We start from the raw sequence: 23203 nt of genomic DNA, 5'->3' as shown, positions 1-23203 counted from the left end.
CACCCGCCTCGGCCTCCCAAAGTGCTGGGATTACAGGCATGAGCCACCGCGCCCGGCCAACCCATCTTATTTTTACCTGATGGCTCACTGGCACAGGAAGTTCTGATCAGTTGTGTTGTAAATCTTAGGAGCTGCTTTGGGTTTTGTTGTTGCTTCACTCTGAGTAGGTTTAGGGAAACAGCAGTCCTGAGAGGACAGAGGGAGTTAGGGAGAGAAAAAAATGGGAGCAGGGCTTTGACCTGCCGGAGAGGAGCCCCTGCTGACACGGTCAGTCTGACCCATTGAATGGCCTGAATACGATAAATGCCGCTTTATCCTGCCTTGAAAGGCGCGAGATAGCACAGTCTAAATGCCTGGGCATGCTTAAATAGGCGACTCGGGATGTTTGAGTTGAGCGTGTTTGAAATCTGAGCTCTCTGACAGCCTGGGAGCTGCCACAGGTCACCTGCCTTGCTCCGTAGGGACAGGCCCAGGTCTCACAAGAAATTGTCCGTAGACGAATTGTAGTACAAATTCCTTTCTTTGTTGGTTGGCCTCTTTCACTAGACCATGGCCTATAAAATTTTGTAAAAACAATTCTTAAATATTATTTGAAAGGGCAAATGGCCCACGCTGAAAGGCTTGACAGTTTGACATATAGTGCATGGTTTTGATAGCTCGGAAACTGAAAAGTGTGGCCAAGATTCTCCCCCTGCTTGTTAGAAGCCTGGTGTTTTTTAAATAGTGTCTTGTTGCTGTGCAGAGTTCCTCTGCTCCTCGAAATCTGACAGGCAATGAGTCTGCTCCAGTGATCTTAAATCCTTTCAGACTAATTTGTGAGAGAATAGCAAAATACTGTAGCTGGCACCTTTGAATCCAGCCTTCAAGAGGCACACAACCAGGTATCGCCAATTAAGGAGCCATTCGGATAATCATATCAAAGCAGATTGCTTTAGAGTCTTCTGATAATGCCTGAGCCTGTGCCTAGAGAGAGAGGAATCCAGAGTTTCACTTCATTGAGGGGGAAAAAAGAGATTGGAGTGGCCGGGTCTCATCAGAGCCCAGGAAGTTGCAGGGAGTGGATTTCTGCATTAGAATGTTGCATGTCTGCGGCCTGTGTGTGCTCTGCCCCAGCGGCTGCCTCTGCATAGCCAAAGGCCATTTTCAGGAGCTTCTGGCCCCTCAGTCACTGGCCTGCTAGTTAATTGCCACACGGACTTCATGACACATGGGCAGATAATATGACATTTTCAGTTTCTGTCACTAGCAAACGCCACAACGTTGCTTGCACTAGTTGCTAAGAAGCTGTCAGAAACCATTAGCGGTTGGCTAAAGTCGCCCTATGGCATTTCCTCATGGCATCAGCAAAACGAGCATAAATCACCCAGTGGAGCCTACTGCTGTCCTAATGAGGCTGTAAGCTTGTTTATGGACTAGCATGATTTTTATGATTATTTCCACCTTTTCAGTTTGCCTTCATTCGGCGGCAGGAGAAGTCAGCTCCAGGAATGAAGTCACTGCTGACATTTTACAAATGTGGTTCAGAGCTGCTGCCTGCTGCCGTGTGGTCAGCCGGCGGTTCTCCAAGTTTGTTTAGTGATCTTAAAAATAAAAAAGGAAATAAATTCTCGAGAGACCGCATTGAGGTGACTATATCAAATTGCGGAGCGAATGGAAATGCTAAAGGTACAATTGACCGTTTAGACTTTTCTCTGAGGTTGAGACATTTCCAGATCAATTTTCAATTTTAGAAAGTGGAAGAGGTTAAACAATTTATTAAAATCTATGAAAGTGTTTGCTTTTAGAATAGTCTGTTTTTATTATGCTCGTCTCCTTCCCCATCTTCTCCATTTCCCGAACTTGTGTCGGAAAGGAGCAGGGTTTATTGTTTTAGGCTTTTCTGAACATGCACCAGTATTTACACTGGATTGAAAGCATTTGCTTCCAATGAAAATCTTGTCTTAGATTACAACCCAGCAGTGTAGTTTCCCTCCCAGATGGGAGTAAAGTAGCTGTATTTGCCTAAAAACAGTAGGAAGAACAAACTGTGCGTTAAGCCAAGGCTGTTTTTGGCTTGAGCTAATGATGTAATAGAAACCTTTTATTCAGGAGAGGTCACTGCCAGGGACTGAAGGGGGTGATCTGGCTCCTGCTTGAAAGGTTTTTCCATTGTATCTACATAAGTCTTCACTTAAAAAATTCTGTTCCTAATGCTTCTGCTTTCATACAGCAGAAATAAACAGGAAAGGTTCTGGTGAGTGTTACACATGGAATGCAGAAAGCCCTCCTCTCCTAATGGAGTATATAATTCAGGTGCCCTCAAGGCACGCTTTCAGGAATTCTTTTGCCTGAGGTAATGGGAAGCTAAGGTTGCTTTAAGGCCTTGATTATCTATTGATGCACAAAGCTGGAAAAAAGTCATCTCTGCTGGATTATAGTAGATATTTCCATAAATTATCAATGAATTCTCTTCTAGGCAGGCACTAGGCATTGCTTGCTAAATTAATCTGAAGGGGTTTGAGGTGGATAAAAAGGCTATTTTTTTCTTAAAGGTGGAAAACAATCATGGGGAGGTGGTGAAAAACAGTATTGTTAGGTTATAAGCTTTTCATTTTTAATCAGTGATCAAGTCATATATGTCTTTTCCTTGGTTACCTTTTGCATATGGAAAGTGGATTAGCCCATTGAAAATTTAAATGCTGTTGAGTTGTTTTCTTTTCTCATGTTTCTTTAATGAATTGTTATTTTATATGGTAAATTGCTTCTCTGAATAAAAAGCCTGTTTAAATACTGGACTTTCAAAGAATTTATTAGGCAAATCCAAGGGGATGTCTCATAAAATACTTGGTTATGCAAATAGTTTGGTTGAGTGGAAGGAGTGCTGATTTACAGATGTGGGGGTCTGGTGCAGCACAGACCCCAGTAGTTCCATGCCAGGGTACATGACCTTGAACCAGTCAGGTAACATAGCATTTTCTTCACTGATACAATGATGGCTTTGGAGTGGTGGGTTCTTACGATCTTTTCCGAGTGAATGCAAGCTGTGATTCTGTGAAACTTTTAACAAAATAGATGGATTTTAAATATAATAAAATTGTGGATTTTTAATGATGCAATGTTAGACTCAGAGAAGTTTTGCAAAAGTTTTGCATTTATAGCATATTCTGTAATAGCAGTAGAAATATTGGAATTAGTCTGTTCCTCACCCAACAACTTTCTAAACTTCAGCTCAGTACAAGTCAAGGCAATTAAAAAAAATTGAGGGACATTTTTCTTTTTTTTCTGATGAGAGAGAGGTGGGTCTGCTGAGGGAGCTGTTAAGAATAGTTGATTAGTTGCAGCATACCTACTATAGATTAGACAGAAATAATTGAAATTGAAATAGACTTTTTTTTTTTAGATTTTTTAATGTAGGACCTAATAACAGAAATGAGAAATATAGAAATTCATGAAGCCATGGAAATGAATCTGGGGCTATGTACAGGAAACTTGTCTTACCAAAGTATCAGATTCTTCGGGTCCTGTAGATGGCCCTCCAATGACTTATTTAAACCAGTAAATGTGCTCTTGGGTGTATTTTTTTAAACCTAATTTCTAAGCCTGTCCACTATAGCTCTTCCTTTTGGGCCCAGATCAACCTATTGGTTTCTAAGAGAATGGCAGACCAAGCTAAGCTACTTTTTAGTGTAGTGGGTCTTGTCCATTGTGGTTTTCCCTTTTGACTTTGATGCCAACACAAAAAATACCTACTTTCCATTTGTACCTTGTAACTTATTTTGGTCAGTGTGATTATATGGGTTAAATTTTTATTTTTCTTATTAAATATGGCATTATAAAAAAAGAAATAACTACCTTTTTAAATTTCATTGTGTCACAGAGCCAAAATATTTTCTACAAGAAACAGTGTAAATGTTATAAAAATAAATAGAAAAATAGGATCCAATATAGAGGAATATGTTAGCAGGTGATTTTTCAGTGTGGAAAATTTAAATCTAGCACGAATTTTAGAAACTGCCTGAATTGTTAGTGTAATGTAATTCCAATTTACTGTTAATTTAGCATTACCTTATTTGATTTACACAGTAATTGTTTTCTAATTAAGAAACTATGTCAGGGGTTTTTCCCTTACTAAGCTTGATGCTTTCTTTCTATTAAAAGAAAAATTATATTTTATTTGAAGCATCCCTATATCAAACTGCTTATATGGTGGATTACCTACATTTCCCCATCCTAGTTTAACTAGTCTTAAGATAGATCGCGTGTGGAAATAGTTGATAGCTTAAATGCATCTTCTCACAAGTCAGTGTTAATGACTGTGGGATTCGCATGCCCAGGCAGCAATAGTGCCACTGCTAATGACTGCCACCATGTTTAACTCCCCAGTAGGAGTTACACTTAACCTGTCTCAGCTATACATATTGAAATAATTACCATAGCAACAAAGCCACAAGGGGATTGGATATTTCCCTCCATTCCCTTTGACTTTTGGCAATGTTCTTTGGAAGAAGTTCTTTATATCTGACTACTCTTGAGCCTAGGCCTTGTTCTTTCTCTTTGTCTTGGAAAACAAAACAAAACAATAAAACAGTACCAAAGAAACTATTAATCATTTAAATTTGCTCTTTTGGTTTTGTTTATATCCAAAGGCATTCTATTTGAATAAAGCATGTCAAGGTAGCATCAGTCAAAATTTGATTCACTATGTTTGCAGGTGATGGCTTGGACAACAGTGTAGCTTCCCCCAGCACAGGTGACGATGATGACCCTGATAAGGACAAAAAGCGTCACAAAAAGCGTGGCATCTTTCCCAAAGTAGCCACAAATATCATGAGGGCGTGGCTGTTCCAGCATCTAACAGTAAGTGGATTCTAAATGACATATGTAAACTAAATATGGACAATGAACCAGTTTTTATAGAAAAAAATGAGAAAAAAGTAATCCCTCTGGACTTGAAATATTTCATAAATCACCGTGTTCCCACAGTTTTCGCAAAAGTGTTAGCACTTATTTCTTAGCTACATACCCCACATGAAAAATTTTATTTAAAATTCACTATTGCGATTTTGTTAACTTTCATAAGTTAAAAGGTTTAGGTGTTCATGTGCACTTGTGATTTTAAGTATGTATGTTAATGATGTTGATTTACTAAGTGTGACCCTTAAGTGCTCAGAACCATCTCCTACTAAGAAGAAAGTAAGACAAACCCTAGAGAGAGACTTAATATCTTCTGATGCTTTAGTGGACATTTATAACAAATGGTCCACAAAAATTTAAATCATGTTGCAATGGCAAGATGATCACATCATTTGCTTTTAAATGGTTTGAATGCACTGGCTTCCCTTACAACACATTCATGTAAGTCAGAGCTCCACAGTGAAAGTTGTCCCTGTATTTAGAACTGTAAAGGAAAACAGCAATATAGAGTCAGCTCTTCCTGTGTAGTCCCTTGTGACTTTTCAAGCACCGTAACAGTTTATATTGTCTGTGCAAGTATTGCTGTTTTCACTGCAGGAATTCTCCTGGAGATGTGAGAATCTGGAGATTTGGGGCTTTATGCCACTGGGGGATTTGTTTTGTTTGGTTATTGTCCTGAATGAATTTCATGTTCAAAATATTTATAAGAATAATATTTTGGTGGATATTTTTGCAAGTGCATACTGATTTAAGGAAGAAGACACAAGGAAGATTTGTGGATAAAATAGTATTTTAAAAATCAACAAGACTGTTGACCAGGGGAATTTCAATATTAGAGACAAAGGATGAATTTAGACAGGTTGTAGCAAAGTTACGTAGGTGACCAAATGTTAAAAACACTTGAGGGTTGTTTTTTACTATCAGGAGGAAATATTTTATGTTACTATTTTTATCTTGGCTTGCTTTCCTAAAGTCATTTATTCCTTAAATATTAAAGTTAATCCTGCATTGTCATAAACACATGCGGAGCCTGTTTACCTTCATACCCGGGCCCACTTTCAAAGCTATGTTCCTCAGTGAGTTTTACGGATACAGAGAGACAAACTCAGGGGATATCTAAAGGCCATGTTGGTTCTGCTCCTCTGGATAGAGGCTGTGCTTCTAATCATACTCAAGGGTATAAATTAATCCAGATTTTCCAGTGTCAGTGAATAAGATAAAAACTGAGAGCAGCGAAAAAAAAAATGTTTCCTCTCTTCTCTTCTTCCCATCATAATTCCAAACAGTAACTAGACTACACTGAAAATTTTGGAGCAAACTTTAGGGCTTGGGCTATGCTGGAAATTAGTTGAAGATTTCGATTGTTTTAGCTGTTATGATTTTAACATCATATCAACTTTACCTAAATTCTGATTGAGGCACCATTACTTATCTGACACCTGTTACACGTGGATAAATGTTTTGAGATCTGACTCCTGCAAGTTTCCCATTGAAGATTATCAGTCACTAATGAACTGGGGGCAAAGAGGACTCAGGTCTTGAGGGCACATCGTGAAAACGAATGATATGACATTTAGATAAGGATTGGCAATTGGTCAAAGGTGTGTAGTACAATGATGCAGATGCAATGATGCTGATATTTTATCTCCAGAGCTAACCAGCTAACTTGCTCTGTGGAATGAGTTGGTGTGGTGGGATCAAATCAGGTTGGCCCTGAAGTCACAACCAAACAATTTCTATTTCCTAGACTAACAGAAACAGTGAATAGATTTCTTCAGCCCAATCTCAATCTGCAGAGGAGTTTTGGCTTTACTTGAAGCTGAGGTGCCCCTGAATAAAATATAATCAAATATTGGTTCAGACAGAATCAGGAGAGAGAGAAGCAAGTTATTTTATGCATCCACTAGTTTTCCTGTTTTCCTAGGTTGAACCCTTATGAAGACTTTTGTAGAGAGCTATATTATCTTGAAACAAACAAGCAAAACCAAAATAAACTTTCTAACAGCCCACGTGATTTTACATGCATTGCCTTGCTTATATGGACTATGTGTTTGTTACTGGGGCAATTGTAATAGAAATTATTCATAAACTGCCTGATTTCTTGAGGCCTGGATAATAGTCTTCAGTTTTGAGGTCTTTGCTGGCCTGTGCCACTGCCCTGAAAGGGGAAGCCCATTCATCCATGTTTTCCTGGCTTTCTATGAATGTTTATAGGTGTTGCCTTGTGGTTTCCATTGGGTATTTCTATCCCCCTTACCCACTCCAATGCCATCTGCTCATATGGAAATATTGATTAATGATAATGGTCTGTAAATATCTAATTGCTCTTATAACATCATCTGAAGAGCAAAGTTAGGACATACGTTTAAAATTTTCATCTTTTCCTTCCCCCGGTGAAAAAGATTCCTTCCCTCTTCTCTAATTGCAAGAGCAAATAGACCTCCAGTAATAAGGAACACCCATTACCCTTGTTTTGTATCCTTCTTGAAGGAATGCATGGACTGCTTAGGTAATATTTATAGTAAGGAGCTAATTCTAATAAATTCTATGAAAACTCCTATAGAATCTAAAGAGAGTTTTGTTGTTGTTTGTCTAAATGTAAGTAACTACTGACATCTTGGTACTAATTCTTTGGTAACTTTATTTCAAGTTCTGAGAGGTCTTCAGGGATGCACAAGTCATTAGGAATTATCTGTACAAATTTTAAATGATCACATAATTGCTATATGATAAATGCAACTTATCTAGAAAATCCTTCCTGAAATCTTGCTAGATATAAAAGAACCATTGAAATTCTGGCTAATTAAAACAATAGGAATACCAATTTATTAGTAAATTATAAACTAATCTTTTTTTTAATGCCAAAAGGCATATTTGAAAACCTCCCATACCTTTTAAAAGCAAATTCCTATTTCTTTTTAAAATAAATGGCTCAACCCTTTCATTGGGTTTATTCAGTGAAAAAAATCTGCCCTTGAGAGAGCTTTAAAGCATTTCTGTGTTAGAGGAGTAGAATAGGCCCTGAATTAAAAAAAAAAAAGAAAAAAAGAAAAAAACCTTTCTGAATTTGCACCCCAGCTGCATGAGAAGAAAAATGTGCCAGTCTGTAGTTACCCACAGGTAGATTTAATCAGTAGCACATTTTACTACTCCAAAGAGAGAACTAAAGCCTCATTCTTGGACTCATAGTCTCTAGCAAGCTAAACTGGACATACTTGTATATAATGAAAACAATAAAAGAAAAAGGAAACAAGTTTTAAACTTTGGTGATTATGGGATAAGAGGAAATTTCAGTGAAGTAAATTCCCACCTTAGACTTAGTTGAGCATTTGCCAGAGTTTGTAAGTAGAGAGGGTCTCTTAAAAGAAACTATTCCCTGGAATTGAAAAGAATGACTGACAGGATTTAAATAATAAGAGAGAATTACAAAGAAAATAAAGACATTTATTAATAAGAATACTTACATTTGCCTGAAGATAAATTATTGCAAACAATTAAAATGTGCTTAATATTTGCATATGAGTCACTGTATTCACAATCAGTTCAGGGGCATATGTCATATCAAGGTTTCTTTTTCCTTCTTGAAGGCATTATTCCAACTGTAAACATACCCTGTGATGTCATAGTGCTTAGGCTGGATGTGTTTTGCATATCATCAGTTCTTTTGCTACATAGTATTATAAAGATGTGTGTCCAAGGGCTTAGTGAAAATGAGGAAAAGGAGTAAATGCCATGTTTAAGGTAAAAATCAAGGTTTTTTTTTTCTTTTTTGTTTCCCTACCGTATCATATTGCAGTCTAATCTAAATAGAAAAGTGGTTAATGTGGTTCTTATTTAAAATATTCAGTGACTATATTTTTTCTGCATGGAGCTTCTGTGCCTCCAGGAATACCGAAAGTTAGGGAGAAGAGAGGTAGTCAGAAAGCATACCTGCAGATTCAGGCGAAGAAAGCATTTACAGGTCAATATCCAGCATTGACCAGTCGGGGTGGCGATCCTGACGGTGAAATGATTTTCATTCACGCTCTCTCCTACTCCCCATTCTTTCACCATCCTGAGGATCCCATTTGGCTAAGCCTTACTGTAGATACAAACTTTGCTTCTAAGTTAGACACACTTATGTGCCAAGTTTTCTTGTTCGATTTTCTTTCTTCTTTGTTTCTTTGTGTGTGTGTGTGTGTGTGTGTGTGTGTGCACTTCTAGCCTGCACAGTTTTTGCGTGTGTGTGGCCAAATGTATGTCTTGATTTCTGATTTATAAGACTTTCCTCTCATTGTGGATAAAGCCAATGTGAGAGGTTGTAGAATCTTCCAGGTTGAGAATAGCGTTTCCATAGAAACACTATTAGATGAAAAGTGCCCTGCGGGTCCGCCACTCTAAGGACGGAGTAAATGGAATTGAATTGGGAATTGAATGCTCTAGAAGAGACAGATGTTGTTTCCTCGGTTTCGCTTTTAGTAACAAGATCTGTTGGAGTCATCTTAGTGTCATATCTCTCCTTGCCATTTTGGAAGAATTATTCTCTAAACATTATGAATTATTACAATGAAAAAGTACACCTAATTGGTATCTGGATAATCCTTTCCATTGATTGAAGTTAGCAAAAAGTTGAAAGGCAGATAGAAGAACTCATAGGTAGGCACATGGGCAGGTAGCAGACGAAATTTTCTCCTCTCCTTCCATTTCTATTTCTCTTTCTATTGCCCACCTCTGTATGCTGCCAATTTTAACAGTGAATATTCCTTTTAAGCCCCACCAGCCAGCATCCTTCAACAAAGATGTAGGAGGAGTCCTGAGAAGGTGGTGGGGCAGGGCAACTGTATTCTCACATTCATCCTGAACTGTTCATCAGGGTAATACAAAGTATTTGAGAAAGGCAGTTTCTTCTTCAAACTAATCCTAATCTACCTTAATTATCATGTGTCTGAGCCAAGGGAAGTGGTTTGTAGAGATAGCAGGGAACTTTGATTCCTTCTTCACTGTGTGTTATCTGCAGACAGATAATTAAATTAAGAGCCTTGAAAACTAATATAAAGATGTGGGAAAATTTTTTTCCTTTCAGATGTCCATGTACCCTATCAGAAATTAGCTCTCTTACATACCTAAGAAGAATATTTTCATAGTTTTTACTTTTACCCTTACACGTAACTGCCATTCACCTTCACCTCTGACCAAAGCTAGGCTTTGCTGAAAGTAACCCAGGCTTGGATGACAAAATCCTTTATCTTAATTTTAAAAGATCTCTGCTACTTTGAAGATAGCATATTTCTACTTTGACTAGATAAGGACCCTGACTATTTTTCACTCAAGTGGGAATCATCGGTCTGGGGAGGAAAATGGAGTCGATTATTTAATTACTTGAAGGGAATATTGGAATGCCCTAATTCTTCTGTGATATACATCATATAAACTCTGTTTTAATAATGAAGCGGGTGGTTTCCAGATTCTAGGGCAACTGCCTTTTTCTTTTTCTTAGCTGGTTATTGAAATCCTAATGGGATGGGTGATGAATTTTCTTAGGTCAGGTAAACTGAAAAGGCTACAGCTGGAATTCTTCACCCAGAAGAATCGGAGTTAATACTAATGATCATTGTGAATTAGAAGATCAAAGGAGAAGCATCAGCCTGTTCTCCACGTTGTTGCCCCAGAGGCCATTAGTGACCTGGCAAAGCTCTCTCCCAGCCTTTTCTGTACCTCCTTCCCCTTTCCTGGGCCTTTCTTCCCCACTCATAGTTATGCACCTCTGACCTGGGGTAATTACAGTCAGTTGATGAGGAGGCATGGGAGAAAACAATCGAAAGTAAAATCAAAAGTCCAACTTTAAAATTGCCTATTTATCCAGGTATATAGCCTTTCTGAGCAAACAAGCTCTGTCTGAGACTCTATGTTACTTTCAGAGTATGAGTGAGATTTTTGTGTGTAGTGAAATAAGTGGTTTTTTCACTTCACCAATGGTTGTTTCATTATAAGAGACTTTTGTAGAGTCTGGTTGGCAATTTGTCAGATAATTCTAAAATTTTTCTTTTGTTTCCAAGGTTCAGATAAAAATACACCATAGTTTGGTTTTCTGATATATTTTTAATTGGGCTGATTAAATAAAGGATTATGTGTAAAACAAAAGTACCCATGGACTTTTTACAATTTGTTAAGTTGTTACTGATGCACGTAACTGTTTGAACACTAGCCAGCCATTTATACTTCAAAGCGCGTATCAATATCATGCCTTCTTTTTATTTTAATTAGTGATGATATATTTTTAAAGATAAAATATCAAACTTGGTCAGTGAACACGCAATCAATTTATCTTTCAGATTAAAATTGGAGTGCCACACGAATACATGAGAGTGTGCGTATATTTTTTTAAGTAACTCAATCCAACCCCTAGGAATTTTATACAGGTTTCATTGTTTCTTTCTCAATGTTTAAGATTCCTACTGAAGATACCTTGCCTTAAAATATGAAGGTCTGGCAGAGGGAAAACCAGATGGATTTATTTTATAAAAGATTCTAGTGCTTTGGATTGTTTTGTTTTGGTTGGTTGGTGATTTTGCCAGTAGAAGTAAATCTACAGGTCATGGGATTTAGGATCCTAGGACTTAACTGGGAACATCCACATCATATCTGTCTCTCGTGCTGAAGTGTGAGTATGACTATCTGCTCATGTATGTCCCTACCCCTGCCATCTATGAATTTTATTAGGGAAAATGGATCCATTTTACATCTTTTAATCCCCTAAGTAGCCATGTCCAGCACCCTAATTTTCCCTCCTCCTGCTGATGTAGGTCCATGTCAGAGGGCAACCAAGTAGTGGAAATCACATTGCAATGGTCTGTTGCTCAGCTCACAAAACACTCTGGGCCATGACCCAAGCTTACTTTTGATAGAATGAAAGCCATATGACAGCAAAAAAATGTTTGATTGATGCTCCAGGCAGTAATGATAGGGATTGTGTAGATGCACATCAAAAAGATCGCTCCTGATGTGCGGATGCTTTCATTTCAGTATGTCTTGTCCTTCCTTGTGCAGAGTCTGGAGTGTGGTAAGCTTGGCCAGCAGCTGTGGACTTGATACTCACTTCAGTGTGTCAAGAGCCGGAGAGTGCGCTCAAGAACTCAGATAAGGCATCTCTTTCTTGGCGGGCCAGTGAAGAGCCTCTAGGAGCAAAAGAGTAGCTGGAAGGGTTATGCTACGCAAGCTTCTAACATTTTAAGTACTTGTTTTTTCTTGCCATTGCAAAACGCCTTCACTTAGCAAATTATAGCCCAGTGAGCATGGGTCCCAAGATAAAATGCATTCCTCTATCCAAAGAAAAGGTAGACCTTAAATAACTTGATATTATAAAGGCCAGCATCCTAAATTAGTTGAGATAGAAATGACTTGGCTTTTTTTTTTTTTTTTTTTTTTGAGACAAGAGTATTGTTCTGTCTCCCAGGCTGGAGTACAGTGGTGTGATCTAGGCCCACTGCAACCTCCACCTCCCGGGCTCTACTGATTCTCCTGCCTCAGTCTCCTGAGTAGCTGGGATTACAGGCGTGCACCACCACGCCCGGCTAATTTTTGTATTTTTAGTAGAGACTGGGTTTTACCATGTTGGTCAGGCTGGTCTTGAACTCCTAACCTCGTGATCCACCTGCCTCGGCCTCTCAAAGTGCTGGGATTACAGGCATGAGCCACCATGCCCGGCCAGACATGATTTTATGTTTTTAGATTCTGAAATAGAGTTCGTGGTGAATTTGAAAGTCTTGTTGGCATGATCTCTTTTAAAAAAATGGAGTGATATAAATAAACGACCTTGTAGCTGTCTGTGCATTTCAGTTCTTAATAATCTATGGCCAGTTTTTATCTGTTTCCGCAATTACCTTTGTTGCTGGCATCCCTGCAGCACCCAAGTGCTCTCATTTGCCCCATGGCACAGATTTCCCTGAAGATTTGGTACCCTGGGAAGTTTTTGGGATGTCCAGAGACCAGCAGGTACAGTTTGTTAACATGAACACTCATCCTATGAAAGATCAAGGTCATTTCTGTTGCAGTTTATAGAAGTTTAGAAAAAATTCTTATCTATTATTTAAAGAAAAGCCAGTTTGCTAACTTCAAGAGGGAAGAACTGCACAAAAATGAATTCATTGAGAAAAATAAAATAAAATAATTTCTGTCTGCAAAATGTGACTTTTATTATATTTTTTTAAAATTCAGCTATTAATTGCTTGGCTATTTTGACATTGGATTATTCCATCCTTTTAACAGCTGAAAGAAAAAAACTGATCATAATCCTAAATGAAAATTTAATATGTAAGTGTGTGGTGCTTTATTGTTTAATATTTTCCTATACACTGGATTCATAAGACATTCCTGTGAGGTGAGCAGGATGACAAAAATGAAGTTTAGAGAAGTTAATGATTTTTCTTTTTTGTACTTTTCTTTTTTTTTTTTTTTTTTAGACGGAGTCTCGCTCTGTTGCCAGGCTGGAATGCAGTGATGCCATCTTGGCTCACTGCAACAACCCAGGTTCAAGCAATTCTCCTGCCTCAGCCTCCTGAGTAGCTGGGACTACAGGCGTGTGCCACCACGCCCAGCTATTGTTGGTATTTTTATTACAGACGGGGTTTCACTAAGTTGGCCAGGATGGTCTCCATCTATTGATCTCATGATTCGCCCACCTTGGCCTCCCAAAGTGCTTGGAACTACAGGCATGAGCCACCACACCCGGCCAGTTAATGATTTTTCTCAATATCAAAAGCAATGAACTGGCTGAGCTTGAACCAGGATCTCCTGACTTGAATTTCCATGTGCTTTCCACCATGCTGCCTCTTCAAACATACAGCAAATCAAATCAAATTGTGAAGTTCAAAGGTATAATTATAATCTCATTCCACAAGTTAGCTAATTAGTATTTTTAAACAATAAAAATATGAGCCAGAGGGCTTGGCATAAAACATCGTAATGCAACCTGATGGTTATCAGTAACTAAGGGTCAAGGATGGACCTTCCGTTTCTGGAATCTTTTTCTACAAATATCTGCCCATAAAAAGGGCAAAGAAAGCTACAGCTGTTGATCTTTTGTGACAATCATAATAATTTGTGCATTTTTGGAATTTCAGATTTTAAACATTGTTTAACTGCTCCTCCTTCCTTACAGAAATATGTAAATCTCTACCCATGTCTATTACTAACAATGTCTGATAGTGCTTTGCAGGTGAAGAATCTTTCCTCATGCAAATCCTAACTAAACCTTCTAACACAGAATTTAGCTCCTTGAAGATTTTTTTGCCTGTCACGTGGCCGGGCCGCCAAAGAGCTATGTCTTTAATTTGCTTTATGGAGATACAGGAAACTGCTTATGTAGCCCCGATTACTCTTAAAACTACAATCCAACTGTCGTTTCTCAGCAAAGACGGCTGCTAAACCCAGGAGAATTAAGCTGCCACTCTGGGGTATGACACTGAGGTCTGATCATTTTAAAGCTAGTAATAACCAGAATCCTAAAATTCTTATGAATAAAATGTAATTTTAGTAATGTTTCCATAAACAGTGGTAATGGTGGCATTTTAGTAGGCAGTGACATTAGTCACATCGAAATTGTACCACATTGGCTTTTAAATTACTCCACCTGTCTGTATGAATAGAATTTTCAGTGTAAAAGCAGAGAGACAGCTGCTGCTAATGTCTCCTTCTCCCTGTGCAGATAATGCTGGCAAATCTACATGCAGAAAGGACTGGCTTGTGATGTAAAATGGTACCTGACCCCGCTGGCTCCTGAGCTGCAAAGCAGTACCTTTAATTACCAGTGGCTGTGTTTAGTTGTTGATATAAAAATGTCAGCTTCCAGGAGTGTAACCTCAGGTTCACTCCCTCTAGTAATGTCACCCATCGTACAATATTTTTCTTCCACCCACATCCGTAATGCGATGGGTGAGCATTTATCTTGATGTGTTTCAGAAACATGCAAGGCATTAATACTTAAAAGGAAAATGCCTAATACTGTACAAACTTGATTGATGATCTTTCTGTTGGAGAACTTTTAAAGATTAGCGGAATCTGGTTCCTTCTTTCTAGCCAGAATAGAAATATGGCATGCTGTTTATACCTTCAAAGGGCTCAGCATCATTCATCCAATACAAATACAGGTTCTTATATGAGGATCATGGCAGGCATTTCATAGAGCAGAAAGGGTAAAGCATGGACGGGCTTGAGAATATCAAATCTGTTCCTACGTGCCCATGTTTCCTATTGATAGATAAGGAAGTTTACTTTTTAGAGAAGCTCTTTTGCTCTTAGCCTTTTGATTATGGTTCTATCGTGGCAGCTCCATTGAGACAAGAGTGGGCCAGGTGAGGGGATCCTCCTGTTGGAGATGCCTGTTGCCGACAATGTATTTGATGAAATGGTAGATAGGAGATATACATGTCTGGCTCATTGGCAGGCATTTTTTTTTTTTTTTTTTTACTTCTTTCGCACAACTGGTGTTTTTGTGTTTAATTGAACAAGGAATGAGTAGTAAATGAAAGCTGCTGCCTGAAATCCCACTGTGAGCATGTTTTGCACTTGGCTCCCCAGTGACAAGGCAATTTGTGAAATTATGTGACGGAGTAATTAGATGAAGCCATGGCTCCTGACTGTTGCCATGCATATGTGGCGAGGGTTTGTTAGGAAGAGGGAGGGGGAGAAAAAAAATAGATTATTACTCTGGCAAGTCGGCTCAAAGCTTCTTCATTTATTTGTAAACAGAATATTTAGTGACCGCATAGGAAGTAGCTGTAATCACTAGCTCATAAAGAAACCACAGCAGAGCTTTTGGATTTTTGCAGAGTGCTCATGTAAAATTTAAGCTGGGAGGCAGAATCCCTGTTAATGTAATTAGGATCTAATTTACCACCCTTTGCACACAGATGTAATAATGTCTAGATATTTATTCTATCTTTAAGCACGTTACATATACCTCGGTGCAGCAGTTACTGAACAGAAACAGGTGTGAGCACTTTCCTAATTCATTTTTACACTGTAAACACATAGCAATTTAAGGGAAATATTTACCAAAAACGAGGGGAAGGAATGTCTGCAAATGAGGCAGTAATGGACAGTTGCCCTTTATGTACTGATGGATTTCTCAATGGTTAAGTAAATTAAAGCAAATGCTAGAAAAATCAATAGGCCAGCATAGTCTTGGTTTTGCCTCATAGACTTCAGGACAGAATGACAGATGTGGTATCTATGACCCATTTAAGTATTAATGCTTGAAAAACAGCTTCTGCATGCAAGGTTGTAGGCTCAGAAACGTTCTCCTATATTAAATTACAGACAATAATATTTTTAAGTGTACGTGGAATTTATATGTTTCAGTTAGGTTGTTCTTATGTGTTATATTTATACTGGAAGATTAGTTGCTTAGTTGTTGCAATAGCACCATAAATCAGTTTTGAATGATCCCACAAGGAAACATCTTCATAACACTGTAGTTGGAAGGTGAAGATGATGTATTTTGAGCTGACGCGTATGGCGAAGTGAATATGCTCAATAGCACTCTATGTGGAAACCAAATTAAATTTAATTAAGGAGTAGATGCTCAGAGCCTTTGGAAAAAATCTGTAAAGTAACATTCAAATGTGGCATTGTAATTCAGTTAATCTCCAGGGCTACAAATGCTGTATTTTACATTTGAACTAACATGGGTAACATGTCATGTAGGTTGACTGTCATAGCGTGTGGAACTGTAGAGCTACTCTGATGTCCTAAGTGGTAGGTGTTAGCCTCTGAGAATGAGAAGGCAGGCCTTATTTGGTAGCCCCTCGGAATGTTAGTTTTTCCACCCATTGTTCCCATTTCTAAAAATTAATTACTAACTTCAAGCTAAATAATTTAAATACAGTCAAAATGTTGGTTTGTTGAACACCAGAGATAGGAAGGCAAGAAGAGAAGCAAGGTCAAATGTACTTGCATGTCAGAGACATGCTTTTATGATCGAAATAAAATGAAGGGTTAACATTATTATCTGGTCATTGGAAGAGAAGGTGCCTTTTGCAGGAGAGAAAAAGAGTTTTGCTATCTTGAAATGTCCTGTTTATCTTCTTGTGCTGACTGAACTTAGACAATAATTGCTCAACTATCTTCCTTGCTCATGACAAATCAGGCATGGTCCAGCCTGACTCTGGGTTTTGAAAATCAGTATGTAAAGGTGATAACGTGGCCAGGTGTGGTGGCTGTTGCCTGTAGTCTCAGCACTTTGGGAGGCTAAGGCAGGAAGATCTCTTGAGCCCAGAGGTTCAAGACTAGGCTGGGCAACATGGTGAAACCCCATCTCTACAAAAAGTTAAAAAATTGGCCAGGTGTGGTAGCTAACATCTGTAGTCCCAGCTACTTGGGAGGAGGTTGGAGGATCACTTAAGTCCGGGTGGTCAAGACTGCAGTAAGCCAAGATTGTGCCACTGCACTCCAGCCTGGGCAACAGAGCAGGACCCTTTCTCAAAATGAATAAATAAATAAAAATTTAAAAATAAAGGTGATATTGTGATAAGTCATATTGGAAATATTGCTAGATTGGTATGATAAAAAGAAGTAGAGGCTGGGTTCAGTGGTTCATGCCTGTAATCCCAGCACTTTGGGAGGCCAAGGTGGGCGGATCACCTGAGGTTGGGAGTTCGAGACCAGCCTGACAAACATGGAGAAACCCCGTCTCTATTAAAAGTACAAAATTAGCCGGGGGTGGTGGCGTATGCCTGTAATCCTACCTACTCGGGAGGCTGAGGCAGGAGAATTGCTTGAACCTGGGAGGTGGAGGTTGTGGATAGCCAAGATTGTGCCAGTGCACTCCAGACCGGACAACACAGAGCAAGACCCTATAAAAACAAAAAAAAAAGTAATTAAATTTTTTAAAAGGAGGAAATGATCCATAATTGTCTCAAAAAAAAAAAAGAAAGAAAGAAAGAAAAAAAGAAGAAGTAGAATGATTATTTAGATTCTAAATAGAAGTCTTTAATCTTTTTTTTATTTTCACACAAATATTTTACACAAATATTTCATGCAAATATTTACAACATTTCTCTGAATTTGTATCATGAGATTTAACAATAAATACATTTGGAGTTTTAACTGAGGTATAATGAGTAACTTTAAAAAATGAAAGTCTATCATCTAAAAAACCAGAAATGAAAATCACCACAGAATTGAAAATGATTTTGCTTCGTTAAAAACAGTGAGCCTTGGCTGGGCTCAGTGGTTCATGCCTGTAATCCCAGCACTTTGGAAGGCCGGGGCAGGTAGATTACTTAAGTCCAGGAATTCAAGACCAGCCTGGGCAACACGATGAAACCCTGTCTCTACAAAAATACAAATATTAGCCAGGCATGGTGGTGCACACTTGTAGTCCCAACTACTTGGAAAGCTGAGGCAGGAGAATCACTTGAGCCCAGGAGGTGGAGGTTGCAGTGAGCCAGGATCATGCCACTGCACTCCATCCTGGGTAACGAAGTGAGACCTTGTCTCAAAAACAAAAACATCAACAAAGAAACAGACAAAAACAGTGCTCCTTAAGCTACACCATGCATTTAAATTATCTGTGGATCTTTTTTAAAATGTAGATTCTGATTCAGAGGGTTGGGGCCTGAGATTCTGCATTTCCAGCAACTTCCCAGTGCTGCTGAAGCTGCTGGTCCACAGACCGTACCTTGCATAGAAAGGATCTAAGGTACACAAGCAAGATGTCAGATTTTAAATGGTAAAAGGATTGTTTTTCTCCATCTTTGATTTGTATGCTTTGATTTTGCCTCCTGATTTTGAAACTTACCCCATTGTTTTTATCATATTAGTTTGACAAATTGTTTTATTTTTTTTTTCTCTGCTGACTTTCAATGCTTTTTCAGCATATAAGAACTTCCTTTTGAATTCAAAATACTTTCATTGGATCCTCAAGTACTCTGAACGTTTCTGATAAACCTGGGGCTCTACAGAAAGAGAGACTGTTTCTTCTAGGCTCGTTGACTCTGCACTTGTGTGTTCAGGGTGGGTGGAGAGGTAGCTCCGAAAGTCCCATGATACAGAATGCTGCGGTTCACCTCCACCACAAGGAAACATCTTCATAGCTTAAGGGCTCTGGTGACAATCTGCAGCAACGGAAGTTATCATGGAGTGAGGGCAGTGTGTGTGGTGTGCTAGCTCCCAGACTTCTGCAGAGGCTCTGCAGATCAAGTAGCCTTTGTCAGTAAGAAAGTAACAGAATCACGAACTGCAGAAACAACACATGTGTTTGAGGGAGAACTGCGTTTGCGCCTTACACTTCTTGCCAACTTTATGTCTGCTCCAGGAAACCCTTTTGTATTCCCACTGCCCTGTGTACTTTATCTTCCATGGGCACTGTTACTCTCAAATTTCGCAGCATCCTGGAAGGAAGGTGAATTTGCTTTCAAAAGTGAGTATCTGAAAAGTATATTTCCTCCAGTGTGGCTAAGATCTAAGGAATTATGCATACCTATTAATCATTGCTTAGCAGGTAAATTCTCTCACTCATTAGAGTTCACATGCTGGATGTAGTTTCTTGAAATTGGGTCATTTATTTTGTTCTAAGTCACTGAGGATCAAAGGTCATAGGGAATCCAAAAGCCATTAGTCAGGGTTCTTTTCTGGACCCCTTAGATGTCATTGTACGAGTCACCCATGGCAGGCCGGGCCTGGCCTGCTGTCAGGGAGCTGGCAGGGTGCCTACTTTATTTCCAGTTTGCATAGATAAAAAGCAGAGCAGCGACTCTTGGAACCACTATAAAAATAAGCTTACATAAAATCTCCATTTGAAATACAGTATGTGTGTGCCCCTGCATGCTTTCTCTTCTGGAAGCCATGGGAGCTAGAAATCAAAATTAGGGAGCAAAGAGAGACAGACATCTGATGCCATTGTAGACTACTCTTTGTTTGGGTGCAGGCATTTATAATTTATGGTAAATTTAGTGAAGACCAAATTTTCACAAAGAATTATAATAATGACAAACCAAGCATTTAAATTTACTAAACAAAATAAAAATAAAGGCATTGCTTAACCATTGTCAAACATATATATACATATTTATACATATATGTAGGTACCCGCTCTTAATAAGATTGAAGTGGATTTGTCAGTATCAGAAGTGTTGGGCAAGAGATATAGTCAAGTCAATTCATTCACTTTTCCCGTTGACCCCTGTGAGTCTCAGGCCCACACCTTGAAGTGAAAACATCATCAATTACTGAAATGACAGGTGCTCAGGACTAACTTCCTGAGAGATGTTCATCCTGTACCAGAAACCACGAGCACTCAGCAACATTCATCACTTTGTTCAAGAGAGACCGAAAAAACTGGGGTGAATTTGCAAGGGAAAAAAGGCCAAATATTACATGTATGCATGAAATAGCTGTGTCTGAATTTCTAAAAGTCAGAAGCAAGCAAGTATCCTATTTTAGAAGATTATTAATTGTTATTTAATAGTTAACTTGCATGTGATCTCACAATTAATAATTGTATCCCCATTTCACAGATGAAGGAGCTGGGACAGAAAAGGTTAAAGATCTAACAGTGATCTTAGTGTACAATGAAGTTGGGACTGGAAACAAAACTCAGGGCCATAAATTTCAACTTCCTGGAGCTTACCACTTCCATACCCTGACATTTAAAATTATGACTTGTTATTGTTCTTGAAATTGTCTTGCATACACAGTTGACTAGAACTGATGAGAATTGAGACAGAAGTCCACATAGCCTCATCAGAGCCATACCTTTGACAGAGCTATTCCAGAGCAATCACAACTGCTCTATGGTCAGTCAGACTGGGGGCCCCTGTGTAGCTCCTTTACTGTCCCTAGAGATCTCTGTGGCTCTGATACCTGTACTGCAGTAAAAGCAAGTGTGTGTGTGTGTGTGTGTGTGTGTGTGTGTGTGTGTGTGTGTGTTGGGGGAGACGGATCATGCTGGCATTAGGGCCTTTATCTATGAATACCTTATGCTTTTTGGTTTGAGAAGAGATGGCTAGAATAGTTTTTATGATATGATGATTTAATCTTACCACACTGCAGGAAAAAGCAACTTTTAAACATGCTTGTTATTTTACCCACCATAAATCATGACAAAACTTCAGGCCATATCTATCCTACCTTTGAATTGCAATATAAATGGGGCCATTAAAGTATTTTCCAAGTAACTCAAATGCTTTTTGAGGGCCTACTATGTACAAGGAACCATATACATCCGGAACATTCTCTGATGTTTGAAAAGGGCATGGATCTAATCTGTGGTGCAGTTTACAGAAAAATGGAGTGAACAGAACAGTCAGGAGACAGCTATAACAATTTGGGTAAGAAGGCTGTGCTGTGGGAGTACAAAGAAATGGATGAGAAGAAGATATCTTGGAGGTAAATCTGGTACCTCATAAATAGAAGCATTCATTCAGTTACCTCCACAGACACTAGAGATGTATATTGAGTCATGATCCAGAGAGTGCCAACAGAAAAAAGGAGGAGGCCCAAGACAGAATTTGGGAGATGACTGTTTCTGAAGGCTGTGTGGAGGAAAACCTAGAGAGAGAGCAGAACAGGTAGACAGGTCTCTGTCACATACTTAGGTGACATGAATTGATTTCTGGGTCCACTTCCAGATCCAACGTTTTATTATTCTAATAAAAGCAAGGAAGGTACAATGGTAAGAATGTCAAAGAATCCATTCCCCAGACTAAATCTGTCATGGCCCACAAACTGGCTCCCCTTGCTGTCATCATCTCAGTTCATGGCATCACCGTAGACCCAGAAGCTCCAACCCAGATGAAATCCAGGAGTCATCCTGGAAGGTCCCCTCTCCTTCCTCCTTCACAGGCAGTTGCTCATCCCTGAGTCCCACCAATTCTCCCTCCTAAATACTTCTCCATTCTTCTTCCCACCCAGCTCCATTGCCTCTGCCACAGGTCAGGCCTCTATGTCTCCAGCTTTCTCAGTTCCTTCCCCAGCCTTCCTGCCTCCAACATTGATCCCTTACAAACCATCCCTTATTTTGCCACAGTTTTTCTAAAACAAAACTTGGCCAAGTCTCCTTCTACTTAAAATCCTTCGATATCTCCCTACTACCCTTAGGATATAAGACAAACATCCTTGGTGTGCCATTCAAGTAGACTTCGAGGTCCGACACTGGTGCCCTGAGTGTCCTGGCCCCTCTCTCGCCATTTCCATATAGGCTCCCTATGCATGCCATGCTGCAGCCAAGCTGAAGGCTTACAGCTCCCCCATTAGTGCTGCACCGTCCTGTCCTCTGTGCACCTTACATGCTGTTCCCTCATCTAGGATACATCACTTCCACGACCCCTTCTCCACTTGACACTTTCCTCCACATCCTTCACATCTTATTGCAATTGTCACTGCTTGGGGAAGCTATTTGTTGTTCTTCCCAGGAGAGGGAAAGTGGACCCTGCCCAGGTCCATGGCACCTTGATGAGACTCTGATAGAGAGCGCTTATCATAGTGACTGTTTATTTATGCTCTGCCTTGCTATCTACAGGTCAGGATTTAATCTTTCCTCTCTACACCTTCAGAGCTGTACTATAGATGCTCGATATTATTTATTGACCAAAGCAATAAGTGTAGTTGCAAAACAGAAATGACCAAACTCTGGGAGCTTTCTGAAGTAGAAAGGCTGAAAAAAATCCTGATATAGGGGTTAGGATCTCATCAATAAATGACTTTTGTCATTTATTATCTATTTATTATTATTTCTTTTAGAAACAGGGTCTCATTCTGTTGCCCAAGCTGGAGTGCAGCAGTGCAATCTTGACTCACTGCAACCTCCACCTCCCAGGTTCAAGTGATTCTCCTGACTCAGCCTCCTGAGTACCTGGGACTATAGGCATGTGCCACCACACCTGCTAACTTTTTAAGTTGTTTGAGGCATTTGGAAGAGAAGAAGTTGTATTACGAGGCGCATGATGATACTGCGGTGGAGGTAGCAAAGGTAGATCCTTTTGCAATCACTTGAGGAAATATACTAAAGGATATGGTTTAGACAGAAGCTTCAGGAAGTGATAAGAAGTCATGGTTTTTCTTTTATTTTTTAATATTTCAGAGAAAGGAGATTTGAATATGTTTACGCATAGAATTGAATTCAGCTACCTTTCTTGGAATTGCTACTATGTTCCATGCAATTTGTTAATGCACAGCCTACTTACTTACTTAGGCAATAGAGACCTTTGAAGATCAAAGTAGGGAGGGACTGATTCATGGAGCAAGAATCAAGAGTAAGCTGGCAGTGGAGGGGAGGGTGATGGGATGGCATCTCAGAGTAAGAACATAGCAATAAGGAAGAAGAAGGCAGAGA

The 23203-nt window shown here is 39.2% G+C and overlaps 1 protein-coding gene across 4 annotated transcripts in view; it reads left to right on the top strand.

The window, feature by feature from the left end:
• Positions 1 to 23203, top strand: part of MEIS1 (Meis homeobox 1) — a 140400-nt gene that overhangs the window by 74172 nt on the left and 43025 nt on the right. For all 4 annotated transcript variants that reach the window (XM_017522123.2, XM_017522125.2, XM_037736166.1 and 1 more), the window contains one exon: positions 4691 to 4836. In XM_017522123.2, coding sequence (XP_017377612.1) covers positions 4691 to 4836 — 146 coding nt within the window. The remainder of the gene's footprint in view (positions 1 to 4690; positions 4837 to 23203) is intronic.

Source organism: Cebus imitator, unplaced genomic scaffold (assembly GCF_001604975.1).
Source record: "Cebus imitator isolate Cc_AM_T3 unplaced genomic scaffold, Cebus_imitator-1.0 Scaffold23, whole genome shotgun sequence".
Taxonomy (NCBI): Eukaryota; Metazoa; Chordata; class Mammalia; order Primates; family Cebidae; genus Cebus; species Cebus imitator.
This window is presented reverse-complemented; position numbering and strand designations above follow the sequence as displayed.